The sequence below is a fragment of the Bactrocera neohumeralis genome, chromosome 2 (genome assembly GCF_024586455.1).
Source record: "Bactrocera neohumeralis isolate Rockhampton chromosome 2, APGP_CSIRO_Bneo_wtdbg2-racon-allhic-juicebox.fasta_v2, whole genome shotgun sequence".
In the NCBI taxonomy this organism is placed as follows: domain Eukaryota; kingdom Metazoa; phylum Arthropoda; class Insecta; order Diptera; family Tephritidae; genus Bactrocera; species Bactrocera neohumeralis.
In genome coordinates, this window is record NC_065919.1 from 87,280,874 (window position 1) to 87,307,395 (window position 26,522).

The following is a 26,522-nucleotide window of genomic DNA, read 5'->3' on the forward strand; positions in this document are numbered from 1 at the left end:
CGTGGATCACTTTCGAAGCGCGCATACCACTTCCCTGGCCATCGAAGCGACTTCAGTGACTTCAGCGACTTTGGACGTCTCACGAGCCGCAGTCAAATGGATACCCGCCTGTCGCATAGACCGCCAGACATTCCTCCGCGGCTGTAATCTGCCTTCAAATCCATTGGCTGACTGTCAGCGCCACCCCGCGCACACCGCCAGCCCACTCGGCGTGGCTTAGCCGCCAGTTTGACTGGACTTAAATGAGAGTTTCCTGGCATCCAGCTGCGCGACGTTGTTGAAATTTAATTGCTTTGGCTGTGCATAATCTTCGTGTGCAATTCGTCGTCAACAAAGTACCTACACTGCCAGCCACACATTTATACACACGTACATATGCGCAGGTATGTATGCAGATGCCGTCAACGCAGCACGCATTATGATCAGCAAACAACAAACAACAACGGCGTCGGCGCTCGTCATTGCTCGCATGGGAGACGTTCTGCCGGCATATCCGCAGCTTTGCTGTCGTGGCAGTTGTGGCATTGTGGTTGTGACGGCGACGTCTGCGTTGGCTGTCGCACGGTTGTAAAATGTCTATATGACAACTTAGACAACAAGTCTCCTTGCCACCCGCTAACCTCGCCGCCGTCTATGGGCAACTATTTGGCAGTGATCTTCATCATCATTATTATATTTTTTGTGATTTTTCCGTTTATCATCGCTTTCCAATTCTAGTTTGCTTTGAACCTGCAAGTTTTCGCTCGATTGCCGAAGAATGTTTTACATATTTTATCGCGATTTCGACGAGCCAAAAGTGTGGTTAGACAAATATTACTACAAGCGCTCAATTTTATTGCTCTGTGTTGTTCTGTCTTGTACTACTTTTATGTACTCGGCCTGTGTCTTGCGCTACAAGCAGGTGTGGCAACATTAAAATTGGTTGTATTCATGCTTTCTGCTGTTTCTAAATTGTTTGTAAGCATAGATTTTTATAGATATGATTTTGCTAATACTAATGTATAAATGGTACATAATTATTAAAGTATACAAAGTAATTAAGCTGTAAATTAAGAACGTTTTTTTAACCTGAAATTTAGGCTTTTCAAATAGGTCGACATTTTTGCAAGCACTGAGAATGCAAAAGAAGTGTAAAGCTGTTGAAATTTGCCTAGAAATAATAGAGATTAAAATATAATTATTTTTTAACCTTGTACTTTGCGTAGCTTGTGGCTATCTCATAATCCAGAAGTCATAATCATCTATAATGGCGATTTTTTTTCTTCCTTGTGTCAGATTAACTTGATCTTATTTATCTCTGCGGTGTCATGATTTTTTGTATGAAAAGTACTCTCACGATTATACTTTGCTGTAAAGCAAAATATGGCAAGATTCTTCAAAAACAGTTTTTTATTTCGCTTTGATTAATAAATAAATTTTAACGGTTTATTTGGCATTTCCAGAAGCTTGCAAGAAGAATAAGACCATAGCGGTTTTCTCAAGATTTAAAAGACCACAAAGTCATGAAGAGCAAGTAGGGAAGGGGTAAGTTCGAGGGTAAGCACCCAATTTCTCGCCACTTTCAAGGATAAAAGCCTAGTATAAATCTTTTCGCATATCGTATATCAATAGCCATATGCCTGGCATATTGTCTTACATGTTTGGTAAAAAGTTGGCAATAGAAATTGTGGTCCACATATTTGATATCTGAGTGCTCGTATAGTACTTGTCCGACTTGGATAATTTTTGATCATAAGGTGACATACCCCAAAGTTTAATCTCAAAGCCTTGGTTCTTGATTTGCAAAGCGGAAAGAGGAAAAATAAGATATGGGAAGTAGGTATGATTGTGGTCCGATTCTGCCCATTTTCACACTGTAATGTAAGAATGTTAGGATAATATTACTTACCCCAGGTACCGAGATATATATTTTCACTTCAACGTGGCCGGTGCCACACCCATCATTCAAATTTGACAAACCCTGGGCGTGACAGTGGTTCGATTACGCCCAATTCCGAGCACGTCTTTTCTTTTTAGCCAAGTAGGTACCTGCTGACGACGGCTCTACCCCATGGCACTCACGAGCACAGCCCTGAAAATCCCAGGCGTTTTCATAACCAATTGCTAGTGTGGAATGGAGACACTAACCGCCTTGGTAGTATATGCAAATATATTGGGTAGTCGAAAAAGTCTTTTCGTATTTCTAATCACATTTAAAATTATTATTTTTTATATTTATTTTGTGTGCTGGTACATATCCGTTTATTTATTTATTATTATAAATACATATAAAAAAAGTTTGATTAGAAATACGAAAAGACTTTTCGACTACCCAATATATAAATATATATATTAGTAATAATAAAAAATCAAATCAAACAGGTTTTTAGAATTTATAATGAAATGAAGAAAGCTCTTCCATGCTTATAAAATTTAAATTTTTTAAATTATGTATATGGAGTTGATAGAAACTCTCTTAAAAGGAATTTAAAAAATTAAAAAAAAAATTAAAATTTTGTAATCATGGGAACGCTTTCTTCATTTCATTATAAAATTTCAATATTAAAATGTCAAATAAATACACATTAACAAAGATTAAATATTTATCTGGACTTTCTACAATAATTGCTACATATTTTGAGTCTTATTGGAGACCTACAATTAAATATTTAAGCCAACCTGCCGCGCTTGAAACCTAAACCCTCCGCAAGTTCCGAAATTACAAACTCCCTTACATTGCCAATGATTTCGCGCAGACACAAATACCTGTGTAAATGCCAATTAACGTCACTTACCACTTACAATTGGCTACTGTATCTGCGCCTGCGCGAACAATGAAAAGCGGAGAGAAACCGCTGCAAATAATTCCAACTTAACGCCAAAGTAGTCGGCGAAAACATGAAAATGTGGCTGAAACAAACAGCAAATTGACAAAATAATTTAACCTCGTTTAACCCAGTGCAAGCTGCCTGGATGCTCTTGTAAAACACACACACACACGCATACATACATACAAGCTTTTGTGCGCTTTTACATTCACTTATTCGTGGCTCGTTTATGCGCTCGTTTAATTTAATTTCTGTTTTGTTTGTTTTCTCTAATTTTTGCCTTTTTTGTCATTTCACTTGCAGAAATCGTTTACGCTGATATTGCAGGCGTTGGATATGTACAACACATCGTACCCAGGTAATTATGCGCAAACTATTTAAATGCCACCATGACACCGAGGCACCAAAGCAACAGCGGCACCGAGCTTTAGCCCCAGCGCTGGCGAGCGGCGTTTGTGACAATGCGATTAGCCAGCGAAAACAAGCGGCTAAATGGTTCACAAACAAAGAAACAAAAAAAAAACAACACCACCAACAACAACAACAACTTAAGCGCAGAAATAGTTAAAGCCAAAAGCGCCACTGCCGACGATGGCATTAAAGTTGGTGGCGGTGTTGCTGATTGTGGCGGAATGGCGGCAATAAAAGCCGCAAGCTCTCGCCTGGGCTGGTGCTGACGCCTTTTGTTGCTATTATTGTCATCGTTGTTGCTATGGAATTGTCGTAGTGCGAGGCGTCATTTGGGAGTTTTAATTAGACAACTTTGCCCACTGCGCGCGTTCGCGTCGGTGACAATTCTCCAAATGACAACAACAGCAAACGGGCAGCATAAAACCGTTTAGCAATAAAACCTTACAAAGTGTCTTGGGTTCGACATGAAATTTACAACAACAGTAATGGCAACAAAACGGAATATATTAAGTACTACTCTAGAAAATAGCTTGACTATTGAATTAGTAAAAAAACAACAACAGTAATAAACCCATATATCCCGTATAAAAAATGTTGCCTACCTGCCTGGGATGTGCTGAAAGCAGAAAAACAGAAGACTTAAGCAACGTACTTGCTGACAGCTGACTTGAGACCAACACATTTTCTACATTTCATTACATTTCGCTTCAATGTTTTTATTTTGCTTTCTTTCTCTTCTCTTTTTCCATGTACAATGCGCCGAATTGTTGTTGTCGCCATTGTTGTTGCTGCCGCGATGTTCTGCGTCTCATTTCAATACGACTGTTGGCGCGGCTGTTGTTTGGTTGGGTGGCTGGCGTGTTCATTGTTGGTGTTGTTTGTGTGTTTTGGGCTGGCAATTCACCAAAATGCACCTTTGGCTGTCTTCTAATGTGTTTTCGCCGCTGATATTGTTGTTGCTACGTATGTAACTTTACTTGAACTTGCGCCATTGCCGCCGCGGACCGTTCAATCGTTGATTCACACAACAACAACAACAACGAAATTGTGTGGAAATGCAAAAAATGTTTGGAAAACAACAATAAACTTCAACTATTTGTTGCACCGCCAACAACAACAACAAACCACCACCGAAAACGCTGCCACCGAAAACCGAACAACGAAACAACGACCAAATGAACAAACAACATTGTAATGGAACCGCAACCGAACAACCACAACAACAACAACAACAAACTGTGTACAACATACGACCATGCCACACAATGGCTCATCAAATCATAGACTCGGAGAGGTTAATTGAAGAAACAGCATTTTCGGGCGTGATCCTACCATCGCCCGAATGGAAGACATTGGATCACATCGGCAAGAATGCTCGCATTACATATCGGGTCAGAGTGCAATGCGCCGTTACGTATTACAACACGACATGTACGACTTTCTGTCGGCCGCGCGACGATCAATTTGGCCACTACACCTGCGGCGTGGAGGGGCAAAAGCTCTGCCTGCCCGGCTGGCAGGGCATCAACTGCGAGGAGGCGATTTGCCGGCCTGGCTGCGACCCCACACACGGCAAGTGCGACCAACCCGGCGGCTGCGAGTGAGTATCAAACGCCAGTTGGCCACCATAATTCATATTTTCTATTAAATCTTCTTTCATATACCATAAATATGCATACATGTACATACACAAACATTTAACTAAATATAAACATATAGAGTTGAACTCTGAGCTGGTGTGTAAAGCGTTAGTTGTGCGTATAAGAAATTGTTAATTGCCACACCGCTATAGTTGCAACAAATTGTGCGTGCCGCATGTGGAAAGTGGGTTAGGTGTCTGTGCGACACTATTCTCGCGCTGCTGTTATGTGGCATTATGTGGCATTATGCGTTTTCCGCATGCCTTTTCGCACATCTCTAAATAGCTGAAATGCTTCTATGATTGTTGCTGCTATTTGTAATTTCTTCCCAGCTCTTTGGTGTCAGAGAGATATGGGAAATGTCATCGTGTGATTTATGCTTTTAACTGTTACCGTAACGTTATTTTTATGGGAAAGTAGTCGCCTTTTTATTGAAATGAATACTTGAAATAGATAGCATTGCTTTACAGATTCAATTTCATTATTAACGCATAAATGTTTTTTTTTTTTTTTTAAATTGTGGCAATCAGTTTGATTTTTATTGAATTTTTCAAACTTTCGAAAGTTTATAATTAAATGAGATTTAAGGATAAGATTTAAAAATATATAAAGTTTAAAATACGAATTAGATTCTCAAATTTCAATCAGCTTTTGTATCTTAGAAATCGGTATGATCTTTCTTCTGACCGCGTGGGTTAATTTAAACCAAAAATAGAACTAAAATAAAACTAAATTAAATTAAATTAAATATAATATAGTAAAGTAACATAAACAAATTAAAATAAAATAAGATAAATTAAACTAAATTAAATTAAATTAAAATAAAACGAAACAATTTCCATATCGAACGGCACAGCTTTCAAACCGTCACAGGGAGCCAAATTGGTAATCTAGGAAGAAAAAAGATAAAATAAAAGGGAGAAAAATCGGACGAATACAAATTTCATATATTAACCAAAATATATTGAAGCGATTCATAAGAGATTTTGAGATTCTCAGCTATATGAGGTTTGACAATTAAGTAATGAGACTGATTTTATTGCCGCGCTTGTGGTAAACCTGTGACCTTGAAAATCCCTTTCTCTTTTTCCAACATCCCTCCCCTCTCCATTGATAAATGTACCATCGCTTCAGCTTGTTTAGTTCGCCTGCTGCGTTAAGTTGAGTAGACGTGTGTTTGTAGTGCTCGTCACGAAAATGGAAAAACGAAATCAAGAGGAACGCGTCGCGATAAAATTTTGCGCCAGATTGGGCGAATCAGCTTCGGAAACGTACGCTAAAATTGTAAGAGTTTATGGTGATAGTGCTCTTAGTCGTCCCCAGGCTCAAAATGGTTTTCTCCGCGCGCCCCCCGCCCGAAAAAAGCTCGCATAAGCAAGTCGAAGGTGAAAACTATGGTTATTGCCTTTTTGATAGCCGTGGAATCGTCCACAAAGAATTCGTTCCACCGGAGAAAACTGTGAATCAAGTCTACTATTGCCAAGTACTCGAAAGATTGCGAAAACGCAATCACCACAACGCTCCGTGCCACACCGTCCTCAGCGTGTCCCAGTATTTGGCCTCTAAAGGGATCGCCGTGTTGCAACAGCCACCTTATTCGCCCGATATGTCACCCTCTGACTTTTTTTGTTTCCTAGAACAAAATCGGTGGTCAAAGGAACCCATTTTGAGTCGATTACGGAGATCCAGGTGGCCGTGACGAGGGTACTCGCGGACATCCCAGTCGAAGCGTTCCAGAAATGTTACGAAGCATGGAAAACACGCTGGAATCGTTGTATAGCTGCCCAAGGGGACTACTTTGAAGTGGATGGCAGAGTTGTAGAATAATTTTCAAATATATGGTTTTTATGGAATCAGTCTCATTACTTAATTGTCATACCTCGTATCACTTATGCCTCCACGGCGATTTTCAAGCTTTGTTCTTTTAACTTTTTCGATAAAATCGTCATTAACAGAAGTAAATGAAGGGCTCGTATGAAAAAAAAAACTATTTCGATGACTTAATGACCTTTACTTGCTCTCTTCACTTGTCCGTAAAGAATGCTTCCCAATACTAGATTCTATTGAACATTTCAAGCAAACTTTGTTGCTCCATTTGTTTTTGTAACACATATTCAATGACACAGTGGGAGTTAAAGTTCACACTAACAAAACAAAAAGTTGTACCAATCTAGGCACATTTTTATCGATTGAACCAGTCTAGGTCACATTTGATTTGGTATAACACAAAATAAATTAATTTAAATATTGAAACAAGTTTTTTTTTCATTTTTTCTGACATTCCACACAATTATAGTATATCCTATTTTTAGCGCCCGGTTTACCTTTCCTCCACTTTATTAAATTCTTTAGGACACTTTCTTTTTAAATACATTGGACTATTGTTTTATAGATCCCTCCCGAACCTTTAAATATTTATAATTTATAAGATTTTTGTGTTTGTTTCTTTCTTTCATCTTCAGTAACATCTTACACATTTTATTTTCATTAATGCTACTCTTCTTTTAATGACTCTCTAAGGCCTTTCTTCACCATCACTTATTGCAAAGCCTTGCCTCCCACCCCTCACATGCGCATTATTTGCGCCATCTTTCACTCCACAACTTTATGGAAGGTCATGCCTAGTTGTGGAGACAGAATTATTCCTTTCTAAAGGTAACCCAAGATTTCTATGCTCTGCAAGATGCACTACAAATAATTGTGATGAAGTCCAATTAATTATAACCTTAGCCACGAAGCAGCGAGTCATCATTTGGGCCTGCAAAGCAATCACTCGCCATAACTGCAACTGGCGTTGCATTGACCATTTGGCCTTTACGGCACAACAACAAGTATTCTGTAGATTAAAAGATGCATCTTCACTCCCCTCCACGCCGACGCCATGTGCCATGTGAACGCGTCAAGCCAACAGCACTTTGAGCCGCAACTGCCGATTGGAGCTCGGTTCTTTCGCAACTTTTGTTATTTCGCTACAAATTTCCGTCAGTTGGCACGCGGTGCAGCGTGGCGGGGAGGGGTGCTTGGTGGCGTTGGAAAGTACCACCAGAGCGGAATCACGTATTCTGTGTTACACTATTTTCGAGTTTGGCTACAAACGTTGAATCGTGCATGCCACACTAACTGCAACACACCGCCATTCTGCTATTTCAACTATAGACAGTTGCCACAACTAGACAAATGCAATTACAACAAAGCGTGTTTGTGGAAAAAGTGCGATGCCTTCGCATTGCTGCACCTTTCAGCTGGCTGCTGGTGGACTGCTGCGAGTCCTTACGAAGCGCCGACGTGAATGCGGTAGAAGAGCGCATGGCGTTGTTGTAGCTATTGCAGCGTTACTCAATTTTCTTTAATGTTGCAACATTTTGTTGGCCACAAGTGGACTACAAATGAAAAACCAAATTAAATTCGCTATTAGTGACGTGTTATTGCTGTTGTTGTTGTTGTTGTTGGACGATTTGCTTGCTGAAAGAGGCGGAATGCTCCACCCACTCGGTCGGCGCGCACACGAAACCGATTATTTTTGCAGCGCAACGGTGAGTGCAACAGCAACGGCAACAGCAACAAAAACTAATCACACCGTGCGGGCATCCAGCTGGGCTGCCTTATTGCCAATCACAGTCGCAGCCGAGCGCATGGTGGTGATGCAGCATTCGCCGGCGCTGAGCAAATCAAAGCACAACAACAACAACAATAGCAAATCGATGGCAAATAACACGCAAGTGAATGCCAACAACGCGCGGCAGTAATAGCGCCGAGCAGCAAATGATCAACAACAATTGTAATAATAACAACAATAGCAGCAACAGTAACTGTAGCAACAACGAAAGCACCGAAGCGGAACGAACCGACGAATTCGTTCGTTATTGTTGAATTTGCGCATGCGCAAGAACAACACCAAAAACATCGAATTGCGCTATGCAACAACAACACACACACACACAGGCAGCTAGGGGCGGGATGTGCGCGTCAGCGGCACAAGCAGCAACAACTGAAATATCGACAGCTCCTGTGGCAGCCAATTCCCCGATTCAGCTAAAAACTGCTGGGCGCTTACATTGATGGCCCGTTGAGATGCCCTGCAGCTGCTGTTGCCACCACAGCCACCACTGCGAAACGGCAGCTACAACGGCAGCCGGTAATAAAAAGAAATCGAAATGGCAGCGAGACACATTAGAAAACAACAAAAATGCACAAAAACATAATGACAACAAAATAAGAGTGAGCAAGGGCTTTGTGCGACTGCGACTGCGACTGCGCAAACGCTGAAAACAACAGTTAAAACTGCAAAACACAACAAATGCCGCACAACACGCGGCAAATAGCACGCCAGGTATGCTAAACGCCGAAGCAACCCTGCGGATCCGCCAATACGCGAATGGAAATGCTGTTGACGCCGTTGTGTGGCAACTTGTTATATTTTTGGTGCTTTTGCTATTGGCATTGTTGTTGCTGCAGCGCCGTTTTGTTCTCACTGTTGTTATTGTTGTTACTGTTATTGCTGCTATTATTATATTAACGTTGCGATTTGAGCCATGGCAAATCTTTTGATTATTTCCATTTCGATGTTTGTTGTTGTTAGTTGCTGTTTTCGTTTATTGGTTGTTTGTTGCTGTTGTTGGCTGGAGTTTTGACATGAATGGTTTAATTTGTTGCTGTTATTGAGTTAACGGTACTTTGATATTGCTTCCTTTGTTTTACTACCGCTCGTACCTTGATTTCTTTTCAATTATTACTTGCCACTTCGCACATCATTGTTGCAACATGTTGCTGCGTTTCTAATCGGTTGCAGAAAAAGTTAATTGCTTCTACTCTTTGCTGCCAAACTCTAATTTTTTTTCCACTTTAACTATGTATGACCCATTTCGGCGAGAAAATCAGCCAAATTAATTATATTTGCACTGAAATGGATACACAAAAATTAATTAAATTAAACGTTTTCGATTTAACAACGGGATTTACGGTTGTGCTCAGGTGGCAAGATCGTCTACTGGGAAGGATAATGAGCAATTAACAAAAAAAACCTTAACTTTGACTGCACCGAAGCTATAATACAAAAACAATACAAAAGATTCAATTTTGATTCATTCCTATAAGAGCTCAATACCGTACGTTCAGTTGCATGCGACCTTTATGCTATAGTCTTCTGATCTAAACAATTTCGACGGATACTGCATTATTGCCTACTATCTAAAGCAAGCCAAGTTTCGAAGAGTTATCTTGTCAAATGAAAAAGTTTTCCAAACACTTTATTCCGATCGTTTTGTTTGTATAGCAGCTACTACTATGAGCAAAAAATAGTAAGACTTTTTTCGTAATTTTAAAATTCTAAACTTATGCTTCAAAATCTATGTGGTCTCCTTCAAAGTAATCCCCCTTGACCGAGTCCTCGAAACAGTTGTTAAATTCAATTCTCAGAATGGCCTTCAATGCGCATAGTGATTCATGTTTGACTCAATATTATTTTCCTGGAGCGGTCGCTTGTGTCTGTTGAATAGCCGGAAGTCACACGGACTTAAACCAGGCGAATACGGTAGTTGCGGCACGATATTGTTTAAAAATTTGGCGAAAAACTTACGAAGATTCAATGCAGACTCGGTGCAAACGACGCATAATACACAAATAGTATTGCTTTTTAACAGTTTGGCTGGTCGGAGGGAATTGGGAGTGCTTCACATCTCGATAATCGAAGATAACTATCAACATAACTTCGATTTTTGACTTGCTTTGACGTGGGTTTTTCGCCTTCGGTTAACCTTGGCCACGATATTCGGATGATCAAAGACTCATCGCCAGTAACAATGCGTTTCATAACATCCCGATAGTCGGAAAGCATTGTTTCGCAGACGTTAACGCGGCGCTGCTTTGCAAAAAAAGTTTAGGGAATTTGGAAACAATCGAGCTTAAACTTTTCTTAGATCTAACTAATCTTTCAAAATGATCCTCCTATTACTCCAACGATGCCAGTAAGATCTTTGATTGTTAATCGACGATTTACAAGCACCAATTCCTTTATTTTATTGACGTGTTGAACATCAGTTGATGTTGATAGCCGTTGGACGTGGTTCGTCATCAACGCATTCTCGATCCTCTTTAAATAATTTGCACCATTTTTACTATTTACTATTACTATTTTTCGCCCATAGTAGTATATGCTATAGAGGTCCGATATCGGTGGTTCATTTTGTAAAGAAAATATCATTTCCTATCATTTTCCCATCATTTTTTTATATAAAGTTTGATATAGTTGCGCAGCTCCATTAATTCGGTATCTGAGGACTTGAAAAGTACCTGTACGATTTCGACCATTTTTCGGTGAGAATTGCAACATCTTGGAGTCACTATTGGTGGAAGTTTCTATGCTGATGGCTTTATTCTTCATTTATTGTGAAGTGAATGGTATCATATGAACGGCAGATGTGGTTGCTGTCCGAATTCGCCCATGTACTATTTGTAAAAATGTGATCTAAATTGGTCAAATTCTTGCTGAGACTGCCCTTTCACCCCATGGGCATTGCCACGCTCATTGTCCGATCGTCCATGTATATAACTCACATGCAGCCTTTTCTAACTGATTCCAGACTTCATCTTCAGCACAGTCCAAGTAATACCCAAAACAACTAAATAGCCTGCTACTTAAGTCTAGTATGCTCACTTGGCAATAACCACAACTTCAGAAATGCACGCCACCTTAATGTTCACCAAATCGTAATAAAAAGTAGTTTTACTTGCTAGAGAATCAGTTTTGCAACAAAAAGCTTAAACATAAAGTAATTTATGATTTCATTAAAAAATCAATTGATTTATTTAGAGGCTAAATTGTTGTATTCTTAACTAGAAATGTGGCAGCTGCAACAGCGCAAACAACAGCGATCGCGCTGACTTAGCAATAGAATACAAAATATGTCTAAGGCTATGTGTATGTGCGTGTGTTCGGATGCTCAGCCAACGGCTTTATGTATGAGAAGCACTGGAAACTGGCGCAAAGCTAGTAAACTGTCTACTCCTGCAGAGTTAGGCGCCACATTGTACTTAGACTTAGCCCAGTTGTTGGCATTTCATTATGCTTGCAACAAATGAGCAAATGCACAAATGATGCGGCCGGCAATCATGCGACGGTGACGGCAACGGCGGCAAGAAAGTGTCTACAATTGCATTGATGGTTGTTGCGATTGTAAGCGGCTTGTCAGCGCTGCAACCGACTCAATATGCGGCAAGCACAACGGCAACAATACACGTGTGTTTGTGTGTGGTGTTGTTGCGGCTGGAATCAGTCGGTCAGCGCCGATTTGTTGCACTTAAATGGCACACAGTCGTGAGTGGTGTGTTCCCTTTTTGATTGCCTACCCAACGGGTCGGTCTGCCAGCCTGCAACTGCGAGCTAGCGCGACGGCGATGAGCGATTGCTGATTGCTAGTTGCTGACGTTAACGATGCTGTTGTTGGTGCGGCGGCGGCAGTAAAGTACCGGCGATGCTGTAGATTTTTTAGAACTAAACAAATGATTTTTAAATGAGTTTACACGGCGCATTTTGCAGCGCATCGCGGTGCCTAGCAGCATCGTGCACGTTGCCGAGATTGCGGTCGTTTTTACAGTTGTTGCAGCCGTTGCTGTCGGCCGCGGGAGGATGGCTCCGGCGACTGCTTTACAAATTGGGTTTTTATATTTTGGTCAACACCATATAACGGCTGTCATTGTGTTTATTTACCGTTTGCTTTTTATTTTCCTTCGCGACATGTTCGCTTGCAAGTTGTTGGAGAGATTTCAGTGCTGCACGTTTTCGACAACACCTTGGCGAATTTTGAGTAATTATTCTGTAAAGTTGGCAACATAAGTTTGAGTGGTGTCGGTCATTGCAGTCAGTCACATTTTAGCACACATTTGGTGAAATCTGGAATATGGTATAAAAGGAAAACGGTTTTTGTAGAGGATTTGCAAGGAATTTGGGTTTATGGACAAATTCAAGTGGCAATTAGTGCAGGTGAGCACCTAAGGGCACCAAATACAGTGATCGTACATGAATTACATATAGAAAAATTTCATAGAGATAACAGTTGTAATTAACAGAAATGGATTAGGTGTCTGATCACCCTTTTTTGCTCCATTTTAAAAAATATCAAAGTTTTTCGTAAGATAACTCTTCTTTTGGTTACCTAAAGCTAATAAAGCAATGCAGCTGAACTAATTTATATTTCAATACACAATTTTCTATTATATTGTCACATACAAGAGCCCGCATAGCAATTTTATAAAAAAAAGTGAGATACGCGGGGCAGTTAAGAATTTTGATATGCGCTTTAGACTTGGTACTAGGATTTCTTAACCTTAAAGTGTCAGATATCTCAAGTCAATACGTATAACGCTAGAAGCTTCAAATTGATCGAGATATGAGACATATTAACTGCGTGATGTAAATGTTACTCAGTCTAAGTAAAGCTTGTTGTGTACTTTGTCATACAAACTTCCAAAAACAACAGGAAGGTCCAAAATTTCAGACAACATTAGCTCTCCACCTAGACTAAATTTGTTTCCAATCACCTTTTTTGATCTTATATCAATCGACATGTCATACAAGTCCTCAGATATATAACAGCTTACTTCTTGAAGCGTTATAACGCTGTTATATATATAAACCCAAACATTTTTTCCACTACTTTTGACTTTAATTGTAACATCCAATTAATTTTTGCTAGCTTCCCAGCTTCCTATGTCGAGCTTTCGTTAGTACAGCTACAGCTATCAGTGCTGCTTTGACCTTCAACACACCTCGGCAATTCAGATTGTGGTAGCAAAAGCCTTAATTGCGCACCTCACTACCACACAAGGCCAAGTAAACACAAAATGTGCTCACCAACAATCGATAGGAGACCAAGTTGGCCCAACAACAACCACCAACAGCCAACTCATTTAACTAATGGACCCAATAGATCGTCGAAATAAATTGAGTTCATCGCAAAGGTCCAACTAATTTCGTTGTCAGCGATAAGACTGCGGGTGTTTAAGTGGCTAGCCTTTAGCTGAATATATGTTTGTGTGTGTATGTGGGCTGTGCAAACAAAGTATGAACCACCTGGAAACAATAAAACAGCAGCTGCGCCGAGCAGCGATGACAATAACAGGCAAAAATGAAAACAAAATGTCCAGAAATAAAGCTAAAGAGCTAACTCTCATTGCTGCCGAAGAATTCTCATTGCTGGCCTTCCCGATGGCTTAGCGCGAAATGCACAGTTAATCGCGCTGACTCCAGCTGTTATGCCGCAATGTCGAGCAGGCATAGAAAGCGAGTGCTCGCCTATTTTGGGCGCATATTGAGTACGAAATTTTTATTGTTCTGAGAAATTGTTATTAATTGAGTTGTAGCGCGGCGGCGATCTGCGCGCCTATCGCTGTACAAGCATCAGTAAGGCGGTAAATCGGTGAAAGGCAAAGCGAAGCGCGCACCACTTCAATATTCCAGTGTAACTCTGTGCACTTGTGTGTGGCTGAACGTTGCACTCGGTGGCTACCAGCCTCAAGCAGTAGCAGTACCTAAGCCTTCCTAGTGGAGCCCGAAGTATGTGTGTGTGTTGTTGAAACTTCGTGCTTCTGTGTACATATACACGCACACCAAGCCGAGATCGAACTATTCGTTTGGCTGCAGCGCCCAGCACAAGTGGAAATGCTTATTAACTTTAGACACTTGGCAACCACCTTCACAGGATACCAGCAAGCGACCCAAACTGAAAAACGCATCACTTCCACTATTTTATTTGCTTTTTTTTAAACACTGTATAATTTTTCTAGTATATAGCCCTATAGTGTTCAACTCATGCTAACAATATTGGCCGCGCTCAATCTGCAAAGCCATTGAACCAGCACATTTGTGGTGTGTTGCACGCATGCGTGTAGCTTCTAATTAACCAAGTAACGATACTTACCACATTCACGTGCAAAATATATTGACTGATGGTTGCTGGTGATTGGCAAAGCGAAATACGAAGCGGCGCTGCATGCAGCAAGTACTTCATCTGCGGCAAATGGCCATGCCTTCCCTACTCTCCTTTGCGCTGCTGCCTTTTCATGTGTTTGCATACACTTTGTTTTTTTTTATTTCCCATACCCATACCCTTGCCACAAGTGTTTATTTTACAACACTTTTATGGCATAGCATCTGCGCTTGCTGCGACTACGCCGGGGCTGGCACTGAATTGCTGCAAATTTATTTCTCAAACCAATTGGTGTCTAGACAAAGAAACTGTTAGTGCTCAGGTGCTAAATATGTTGGAGTTTTCTATTAAAAACTATTGAGTCTTCTATTTACCTTTAGACGATTTTAAGTTTTTGTTGTTATTTTTTGTATACATTCGGTGTTAATTTCGTGGTTTCGTACATATCTCTCTTTGTTCGTATTTCTTTCATATTTTCTAAAAAAATATTTAAAACAATGGTTTTCTATTGCATGGGCCTGCGAAACGTTTAAGTGGTCTGGCCAATTAGCATGCAAATCTCTCTTTTACATTTACATATTTTTTCAATACTAAAACAAAATCGTTTAAGGAACAAGACTATTGCAATGCCTAAAGAAATTATTTAAAAAGAATTTTTAGGTTAGGTTAGATTAGGTTAAGCAGCTGTGCTTTGCGCTAAGGCTCGGAAAGATCCCATTTAGATAGTTGTTCGCGCTCAGTCTTGCAATTTTTAATGTTTTGCAACATTTTTTTAGTCAAAATGTTACCAAAAGCTCGCTGTGGGCAAAAAATAGTAAGACTTTGGTTATAATTTTAAAATTCTTAATTTATTCTTCAAAATCTGTGTTGCTCCCATCAAAGAAATCTACTTTGGGCCCAATATACTTGTTTCATTGTTTCACAGACGTTACCGCGATAGTCTTTTTCGAAAAAATTTAGTTATTTTGGAACCAATCGTGTTTTCACTTTTCTCTGACTAAAATTATCTTTTCAAAATGGTTTTTACTGATCTTTCCGATGGCAGTAAAATTGCAATGATGTCATACTAGCCTAGAAAAAAAATTTCGTCGAATGGGTTCAAAAGTCTTACTATTTTTTGCCTACATAAATGGAACTCGGTATTTGTCACGAAAATATGGTAACACCAAAGCCAGCTGAAACTGCTGTAAACTCAGGTGAAGCTCAGATCTTTGTAGGAACAAAGTTTTAGAGCTCGAACTCTTATATATGTATATTATAATGTTGGAAGTATTGCTTCATTTCCTCAACGATTTTTCACAAATGCTTTGACACCAGCGCCATCTAGCAAGTCATTATGGCAATCAATCTGAATGATAAGCCCAAAAACAGGCTACAACGCTATCAAACCATTTTAAATAACGAATTTCGCCACAAAAGTAAGGTATTTCCTCTTAATAACGCTTTCATTACATTTTAAATACATTTTCTTAGTCGTTCGTTATATAAAAATCTTATAGCCCCATTCGCCGCCGCATTGTGGCGAGGGCATTAAAAGATAAATCAGTGCAAAGCAGGAAATTTTAAATCAAGCAATATTAAATTATATAAAAGTTGCCGAGCGATAAGAATTTTCGATTTGCCTGCCCGCATGCCGCGCGCACTGCGCTGCCGCCGCAAATGCCACAACCTTTGCGGTTAATCCTTGCCCAACACGACGGCGGCACGCAGAACATTAAACATAATAAATCTTTAAAAAGCCATGAACGACGTTGGCACTTGCACACTCACATCCACACTCAAATAATATGCAAGTGTGCAGCATGCAAGCAGTATGAGGCATAAAGCATGCGGCCTGCGGCATGCTGCAGCGTGAGCCATCGCATACCGATCGCCAGAGACAGATAAATAACTTACAATATTTCGGAGGTCATCCCCAAATGGCCGGCGGCGCGGCGGTTGCGCCGATTTGTAGACACAGTGTTGCATTTCCTTGATGCCCGCACGAGTTGTTGTTGTCGGCGCGTTGCTTATGCAAGTGTAGCGCGTCAGCCGATCTGCGAAACGAATGCGCCAAGTGCAAATTTGCGAGATGAGACTGCACTGAGTCAGCGTAACAAAACGCCGCTAAGCGGCACACAGGGCGCGCGGGTGCCTGCGTTCATTTTGCGATTTGTTGCATGATTCGATTCGTTTGCTCGTTAATTTAGTTGCACGTTAAGATTAATTAATTTTCAACTCATTTAAAGCAAAGCCACTGCGCGGCAATGCGCGGCACTGCTGTCCGTTGTTGCCAGCCCCAACAACCGCGTGTTGTTGCTCTGCGCAATGTTGCACGCATGAAGACATCGTTTAATCGATTTTGTAGCATCTAAGCGCAGTGCGCACGGTGCACTGCTCACTGCGCCAGCACCATTATTAATGGTCTCCTTGGGCCGTCCCTTGTATGTGTGTCGCATTTGTGGCTTAAGGCTTTCGTTTAAGCGCGCATCGGCCGCGTCTTGGCCTTCAAAGGTGCGCGCGCGCAAGCATCGCATAACTCTGTACGTGTAGCAAATCTTAATTCAACTATTCTCTTTTTCTTTAACATGTTCTTCTTTGCTTCTATTTTTCTTGCAGATGTCGTCAGGGCTGGCGTGGACCACTGTGCAACGAGTGCATGGTGTATCCTGGTTGCAAGCACGGTTCGTGTAATGGCAGCGCCTGGAAATGCGTGTGCGATACCAATTGGGGAGGCATACTCTGCGATCAAGGTGAGTACACTGTTGTTCACAAACACACACAGCCGCACATCACTCGACATGTGTTGCATGTGTTTGCCGTGGCGCTGCAAATTGCCTCGGTCGGCAGCAAAGTTTGTGGCAGAAATCAATGCAAGCAACTGGCAAGTAATGCATTCAATTGCTTGAAAATCCATCTAAATTGCAACGGTGTAGCACAGCAATCATTGCACCATAGAATGCAACAACAACAACAACAATCGATGCTGATAGCAAAGAGGAAGGGAACGGAGCTACAGCAAGTTATGGCAAATCACACGTTTTAGCCGTGGCAATAACGCATGTTGCATATGTTGCATGTGTTGCATGTGCTACATATGCTGACGCGAAAGCCAGCCAGCTGCGCTGCGCATTACAGCCGCAAATGCTGGTTATTTGTAGTTGAATGTGGTTGTTGTTTCTGTTTTTGTAGTTGTAGTTGTTGCTGACCGTGCAACGATTTGCCATGCAGTTTAATATATCGTTCGCTATCTGTTGCTGCCCCGCCATACTTTCTGCTGCACATGCGCACACACATGCTTGTGCATTGCTGCCGCTGCTTTCTTATTATTACATTTTCTTCATTCTTAATTTATTTATTTTGCTCATTTTCTATTTTTACCTTGCCTCGCAACGGCTTGGCGTTGCTGCAGATTTAAATTACTGTGGCACTCATGAACCCTGCATGCACGGCGGTACCTGTGAGAACACCGCACCTGATAAATATCACTGCACTTGCGCCGAGGGTCTGTCCGGCGAACGCTGCGAGATCGTGGAGCAACCGTGTGCGACGCAGCCGTGCAAAAACGGTGGAACCTGCAGGCTCAAAGTGAGTACCAAAGAAACTATAACTATAACAATAACAACAGCAGATGAACTAAAAAAAAAACCGAAAATCAAAATCCTCAAAGTAGTTTTTGTTATAACAGCATATCCGAAATGCGGCCGTGTGTGTGTTGCCTTATGTGAGGCTTGTATCGAGTAATGCTGTTGTTGCAGGATAATAATCCACTTAGTATGCGTATATTTGTTGTTAATACTTGTAAGCTTTTATGCTTTAACTTATATTGAATAGTTTGTGATATTTAAGTAATGGAAAGATTATTTATGATTATACTATATACTATATGATTATGCTATGTACTTTAAAATATGTTTCTAAACAGATTACTTACCATTTAGCTTGAGCGTACTTATTGCCACACTCCATTTCATTTTCCTGTTTTATTAGGTATATGCCAGAGTTACACATTAGACATTGTGCAAGTTAATGCTGATTTCCAAAAGTAACAATAATAACCATTATTAGTAATAGAACTCTAAGTCAGATCAGAATAGATACCTAGGCTCGACGAAATATAATATCATTATTTATAAAAATTACGTGTCCCGTTGTTTGTCCGTGATGGACTCCTAAACTACTGAACCGATTTTAGCAAAATTTTGCACAGTGTGTCCTGCTTGAAACAACTTAGAAGATAGGATAGTCTAAACAATTCCTAAATAAAAAATGCAGTGAAAGCTCTATTAAATAGACGCTCTATTAGGTGGACATCTCCATTAACAAGCACTTTGTTGATGTTTATTAAGTACGATCTATTAAGCGAACAACTCTATTAACTGGACAGAAAGGCTGGTAACCAGACATTGAGAAAGCAGCCTTAAGTACGTTATTTTTTCCAATGAAATTTATTTGTATGAACATATTCAAAATTAAACCCCAAGTACAATCCCTTGAGTTCTTATACCGACAAAAACGTTTTCGGCTTTATTCGTAAATAAAATTTTCACCGTATTGAATAGTTTATTATATGAATAATAGTATAAAATATATACTACAGCAACGCCTGACCGGATCCACTAGCATAATATAATAATATGTGACCTGGTCTACGAAAAGGTGGCTAACGTGCGAAAACTAATTTTCTGGGAAAAGCTGTTAAAAATAATCTTCAGTTTTTCGTTATCTCATTAATTGTTCTCCTTTTTTTGACACCTAGACCAGGTCACATATAGTAATATATACATATATTTTACTCGGTTAGTGCCTAAGTCGACAAAATTGTGGTCATTTTAATATCAAATCAACTACTTTTTTCACAATAAAACTGTGTTCTTCAAGTTATTCTAGGCAGCTTTTAACTTAAAACTTGCAGTTAATAATCTGAAATAAATTAACCCGTTATTGGCTTAAAGGTTGAATAAAAAGCTTGCTATGACCTCAGGCATTTCATTTTGTAACAACATTTTTTATATGTATTCATAGGGTGCTCAGCTATTTATGACCTTGAAAAAGTTATCAAAAAATTTGCTTACAATTTGTTTGAAGAAAATTGAATAAGTGATCGAATTCCATGCGATTAGAGAAATCCAAGTGAAAAAAATTAATCAGTGGCAAAAGCAACTTTTTAAGGCCTCTGTGCTAGACTTAAAATCTATTCTTCCAACGAAGTTTGCTTAACAAATGCTTAGTAAGGATCAGAAGAACCCTCGCTTGGGCGCCATTCAGAAGACGTAGACTAAGGTAAATGACGTGCTGTTTTATACAAAGGTGTCACTACCAGCAAACAATGTTAAGTTTTTGGAGCTGTATCTTAGGAACACATCTAATCAATTAAGGCATAATTATTTTGGGTACAAAGCGGGTAAAGGAAAACTTCTCAGCTGCTGTTTTCCAAACATTTTTTAACTAGTCCTACAACATGAGGCCAGGCGTTATCAAGATGGAAAACTGTCTAGTGTCTAAACGCAAATTCCCGGGGTTTTTCGGTTATCACTCGCTTCAACTTGATGATAATGTCGGTAGCATTCTTCATTAATACGGGGTGTGCCAAAAGTAAAACACTATTCAGATCATATTCTGAAATTTTCGAATTGTGGTAAAATTTTACAATATTGTTTAATAAAGAAGACACACTGTTCTATCGGGTAACTCTCCACTTTTACTAAGCCTAAACTGTCAGCTGTCGATTAATTTTATTTGTCAACACTTTACTACATAAATGGCGGGACACCCTGTATTCAATTTCAATATTACGTTAATTTGGGCACCCTTTAGTTTCCCCTTTTTAGGCTCGCAATACAGAGCCAGTGATCTCACCAAATACAGATCATTACCTAGCGTCTCGGATATTCGGCATTGCCGTTGATTTAGCTGGTTGTCTAAATTTCACAAATAATTTTTTTGGGTTTAGGGTTGTGGTAACGCAATTGGTTTTCGTAATCAGTCACTATCCGAAGCAAAAATAATTTCATTTTATGGTTTCCATGCAGCATTTTTGACTTGCGAAATCGTTCTCAAATCAATCTCTGCATTTCTATTCATAGGTATGACATCCAATTTTTTTGCTTTTGAATGTACCCAGCTGCTTTTAAACGTGTGATATGGTTGCTTAAGTGACGCCCAAAGATACTGTGAGCTCTGTTTTGTAATAATCTTCATGACGTAATGCTTCCATTTACCCACCTTCAAACTTTTGTGGCTGTTCAGAATGTTCTTAATCTTTCAAGCCAAAAACAGTGGTTTTAAACTGTGTGCACCATTTTTGGCTTACTCGCTTAGCTAGAGAATGTTAGCGGTAAATTTCTACTGAAATACGATGACTCTCGGCTAAAATTTTCTTCATATTTAAGTAAAGAAAAAGAACTCCCCGCAAAAACACTTTTTTAGGCACAAATTTCAAAATTTTTTAGTAAAAAAATCTTGTTATTTATAACTCAATTGAACGAGGCCCCAATACTAAAAAAGACGCACATCGACATTGGCTTTTCAACACATGTTCGGAATATTGGAAAAATGGAATTATAATTATGTAACGCCATCCCTTGGTAAACTTCGCTAATATAGTTTTAGAACAATGTTATAAATATTTCAAAGATAAACGTAAGGTTCATATATATATAATCGATTATTTGTCCTAGAAAGTTAAAAATAATAGTATGTCGAATGAAGTTTCATCACAGTCGCTAAAAGTAGCAATCTACTGCAAAGTTTATTAATTTTTGTTTCTTATAAGAGCATGTAAGCTAATCTGAGCATGTCTTAATATATGTATGATATATATTTACGTATGAATATATGTAAGTAAGCAAAGCTGTTTGTGAGAAAACGTATAACCAACACACACACCGCTACAAAAATATGCTTAATATGCGATATTAATGTTTATTTGTATGCCATCACGCTGTTTATTACAATTTACTTCATGCACATTGCCTCATTTGACCACTTCTCAATAACACATTTTCTTGTATTCTCTTTTCTTTGCATTTTTTTACGATTTTCCGTTGCCATTTCATGCTATGCAATTTCATGGCTGCACTTTACGGTGCACAAAAACAACAATCGACACATGCGCCCCATCTACACATACATATCGTGCAACTGTTAAATCCGCAACAATCTGAACCACCAACCGTTCCGTGCATGGTGCAGGAATCAACACTCCCGAACGTAACAACGTTGCCGACATATCGTGCGATGCGCGGCATGAGCTCGGCAATGGGCAAACCAGTTAGCCGCCGCGACTCACTGCTAGGACTGGCAGGATTAAGCAGTGGCGGCGCGGCAGCCACAACGATACCGACTGGTGCAGGTGGTGGTGTTGGCGGCGGCGGCGGCGGCAGCGCGAGTGGTGGTGCGGGTGATGGACGCGGGAACAGCACGAGCGCCATGAGTGCACTTGCCGCGGCGGCCAAATTGCTGCCAGGCGGCGGCGGAGGTGTCGCTAATCCAGCGCTGGCCACATCCATGCTCATGCAACTGCAGCAGTACCACAGCAACGCCAACAGCGGCAACGGCGGCAGCAGCCCGGGCACCAGCAATCTGCTGCACTCGCCGCATCACTCGATCGGACATCGGGCGCAACAGATACCACCGGTTGGCGAGTACACTTGCGACTGCACGCCCGGCTGGACGGGACCATCATGTGAAATCAGTAAGTATCAGTCTATGCGTTTGTACGTATTGGTAAGCTCCGTGGCGATCGCCGCTCGATCGGCGTTTGGGAGTTCGGTGCGCGTGCGCGCGTATGCAACATTGCTTTGATTTATGTTTCATACATTTATACGTGTGGACTTTGCTTTGCTGCTTTGTTGTTGTTTTATGTTTTTTTTATGTTGTTGCTGTTGTTGTGGCCGAGGCGAGTTATTTTCCTTCGATTAAATTGCATCTATTAGTCGCATTGACTTGAACGATCGGATCGCAAGCGATCGGGTGAACAATCTGTGGCTACGCTTGGTAATTGGGAAAAGTAGCAAAAATTCAGCGCAAACAAAAACAAGAAACATTTTGCGTTTAAGCTTGAGTGTGTGTGTGTAGGAACGTGGGCATTCAGTCGGTCCATGCCGCGAAATTGAATTAATGCAACAAAATGCCATCTAATGAAAAGCGCGTAATTGCGTTCGAGCTGCATGCTACAAATTGCCGCACAGCAAATGCTGAGTATGCGACGCCTAATAGCGCTTGCGAACATTTGACGCATGCGTAGCGCTTTAATTATGCAAAATTTAAGCGCGTTTGTGCGTCCAACTAGTTCGCAACTTTTGTTGCGCAGTTGTTGTTGCTCACATTACTACTAGTTGCCGTCAAACGCTTTTCAATGTTTAATAATTTACTTTGCGTCCAAGCGCGTCCTCAGCTCGAAGCGCTTTCCTTTCACCACCAACAGCATCAGCAGCGTTCGTTCATGACCTGCGTTCGCCGATTAACTGCAATGTTGCATGCCCCATTAACAGCAACTATGTAGTACAAATCGGCTAACACCTGTTACCATTACTAATCGCATGCTAATGCCTTGCGCCGATTCCATTTCTCGCGCTACCCGCTGCTATTGCCAATCGATTTTTTATTGCCATTCGAAAGCCACATTTAATATGCGCGATCAACCGACCGAAGACTTAAGCAACAAACTTGCTGCGCGGCCAACTGAAAATTTAGTGTGTTCGATATTTCTTTTGGACACTTTATTCGCGCATTCGTGTCACGAGTGAATGTAGTCGAAAATTTCACATGAAATATATGCGAAAAGCAAAATTCATTAAAATAAGATTTCAAATGATCTGCGCGCATGCACTTTGCTGACGCTGGCGCGCACTTTCGAATTGAACGAATGGCGGTTACTATACAAAACACATGCGCGCACTGCAAAGCAGAAACCGAAAAATGTATACACACACACAGAGAGACGCTGAGTGTGTGTCAGCGAAATGCAAAAGTGACCTGCGCACCGCCACTTATGACTAATTGCTCCGCTAATGTAGTACGTATGCGACCCGTGTAACAATCGCACATGTGACTTTGCCGCACCGCCTTTTCCTCAAGCATAACACAACCAGCAAACAAACTTTGCGTTTCTCTTGTTTGACTTGGGTATTTGCTTGAGCGCTTCTATGCATACATCGCTGTGCCCAACGGCGCGCTTGTTGCTTTTGGTTCGGTGGAAATGCATCACTTACAACGCTGAACGTGTCACAAGTATGAAATATGTCTGCAAACATGACCATTGCTACAGCAACATAACAACAACAACATCAGTGTTTGCATCAAGATAAATCTTAACACATTTTGGTCACTTAAGATTTTTGTCGTGTTGCAAGCTAACAACTTAAGCGTTGTTTAAAGCATATATTTTGAGGTGTGATGTATTGCCTTGTGATGAACTGGAAGGAAAATGTGCGTTATGAATAACAAATTATAAGAGATTACACGCGCAAAATTTTCCACAGAAATTGTTCAATGTGTTGCAGGGGCCATTTCCATGACATGCATTCAGACTTTTTAGGTTATTTTTAGTTGTTTAGGAGAATTTGAAGAACGTATTAACTTTCATGTAGAAAATAGTCTAATATTAGCATATATTTTATATAAAAATATAAGCAAACCCACAAAGTTTGGTATAAATCTTTTTGGTAGTCGAAAAAGCACTTTCGTATTTTTAATCAAGTTTCAACTTATTTTTTTTTATTTATAACGAACCAAATATGTACCATTTTGGTCGACCACTTTTTGCCATTTTTCAGCTAGAGACATTATTCCATCAGTGTAAAACTTTTCTGGTTTCTCAGCGAAAAACTGCGACAAGTAATTTTTATAGGCTTCTCTACCATATCGCAACTTCAGGGCTATATGGTGGATGCATCAAAACTTGCCAGCCAAGCTCTCCCAGTTTTTGTCGAGTCATCAAAGATGTGTGTGATCTAGCGTGGTCCTGATGGAAGACTAAGCCCTTTCTGATGATCAGTTCTGGTCGTTTTTTTCGATTGCTTGCTTCAATCTCATCAGTAGTGGACAGTAAATTGTAGAATCAATTGTTCGACCAGGCTGGAGCAGCTCATGGTGTATGATATCTTTCCAATCCCACCAAACACTCAGCATAACTTTTCGAGGCGTCAATCCTGGCTTTGCGGCCATTTGTTGAGCTTCACCACGATTGGACCATGATGTTTTTCGCACATTATTGTCGTATTTGATCCACTTTTCGTCTCCTGTTACCATTCGAATCAGATATGGTTCGATTTCATTTCGTTTCAGTAAAGAATCGCAGATGTTAATTCGGTCCATTAAATTTTTCACAGAAAATTCATGTGGTACCCAAACATCGAGGTTCTTTTTGTAGCCAGACTTTTTTAAGTGGTTTAAAACCGTATGATGATGAATGATAAGTTCCTTAGCGGTGTCATGGCTGCTTATGTGATGGTCTTAGCCAATCTTTTCCATAAATTCATCGACTTTTTCTTTGATAGGTCGATCAGAGCGAGGTGCCTCTTTCACATCGAAATTTCCAGAACAGAAGCGAGCGAACCATTGTTGTGCCACACGAACTGATACAGCATCGTCTCTGTAAATTTCACAAATTTCATTGGTGGCTTGCGTGGCATTCTTCCCTTTTTTATACAAAAATTTCAAAATATAGCAAATTCCTTCATTATTTTCAATCATTTTTGAACAGTTGTAACTTTTTTTCAACTTCCACGAATTTAATTTTTTTTGGTTAAATGAAGCTAAAAGTCTCACCTTCCCAACAACATATGGTATGACACAATGTGATTGGTAGCACTGCACGACAACTTTTGACAAAATACGAAAATACTTTTTCGACTACCCAATAGCTACCATGAAATTGTTCAAATCGAACAAATATAACATATAGTATAGCTGCCATACACACTGAAACCCGTATTCAAGTCCTTCTAAAGAATTTCTTGTATCTGTGAAGGTTATTAAAGCTTTTTCTTGTTTTTACCTGTAAATTTCTGACAGTAGTAAAAAAAGTTCCCACTAACAAATTTCTGAATTAAGCTGCTCTTCAATTTCATGCCGATAGTTTAATTATTTTATTGCTATTTTCCGCCACTGCCGATTTGTCTTCCAAGTAATTGAAATTTGTTGAATTTCAAACGAAATTAATGAGAAATTAACCTGCCATGTAGCTTCCGTCACAAATGTTCGTAAATTATTTTTTCACAACATAAACACGTTCCCTTTTTTGCGTGTATTTGCCGCATGTAATGCCACAAATCACATGAAAATGTAACATGCTGCTCGCGAGTAGCAAAAAGTGCCAACAAAATGACTACAAAACGACGCGTCTGTTGATTTGACTTTTAAAGCGATTTGTAAGCATCACAAGTGGGCTGAGCACAAGCACATAGCTCGAAAGATTCTAGCACAAACACACATTTTACTTTTATCTATACATAGCTTGCTCTTTTTGTATGAAACTACATACAAACACATACTTAGCAACAACTCGCTTCTTCGCTATGCGTATCAGTATGTGTGTATGTGTGGCTGAGCAAATGAAGCGCACGCAAGCACAAGTTTCAGCTTTCAGCTTATAAATATATTTATATATATGTAAATATAAATATATATGAATGTATACGTGTGTGTGTGCGCTTATGACAAATGAGCGGGTCTTGTCAAGAAGGTGTTAAAAGCATTTTTGCTTCATCCCGCGTACTTGCGTCTCATTGTTGTTATTACTACATTCGTCATTTCTG

At 40.1% G+C, this 26,522-nt stretch overlaps 1 protein-coding gene across 2 annotated transcripts in view; it reads left to right on the forward strand.

Moving 5' to 3' along the window:
• LOC126767798 (protein serrate) overlaps positions 1 to 26,522 on the forward strand; it is a 97,479-nt gene that overhangs the window by 51,949 nt on the left and 19,008 nt on the right. For both annotated transcript variants that reach the window (XM_050485434.1, XM_050485435.1), the window contains exons 5-9: positions 3,111 to 3,165; positions 4,503 to 4,818; positions 17,380 to 17,513; positions 18,173 to 18,348; positions 21,955 to 22,456. In XM_050485434.1, coding sequence (XP_050341391.1) covers positions 3,111 to 3,165; positions 4,503 to 4,818; positions 17,380 to 17,513; positions 18,173 to 18,348; positions 21,955 to 22,456 — 1,183 coding nt within the window. The remainder of the gene's footprint in view (positions 1 to 3,110; positions 3,166 to 4,502; positions 4,819 to 17,379; positions 17,514 to 18,172; positions 18,349 to 21,954; positions 22,457 to 26,522) is intronic.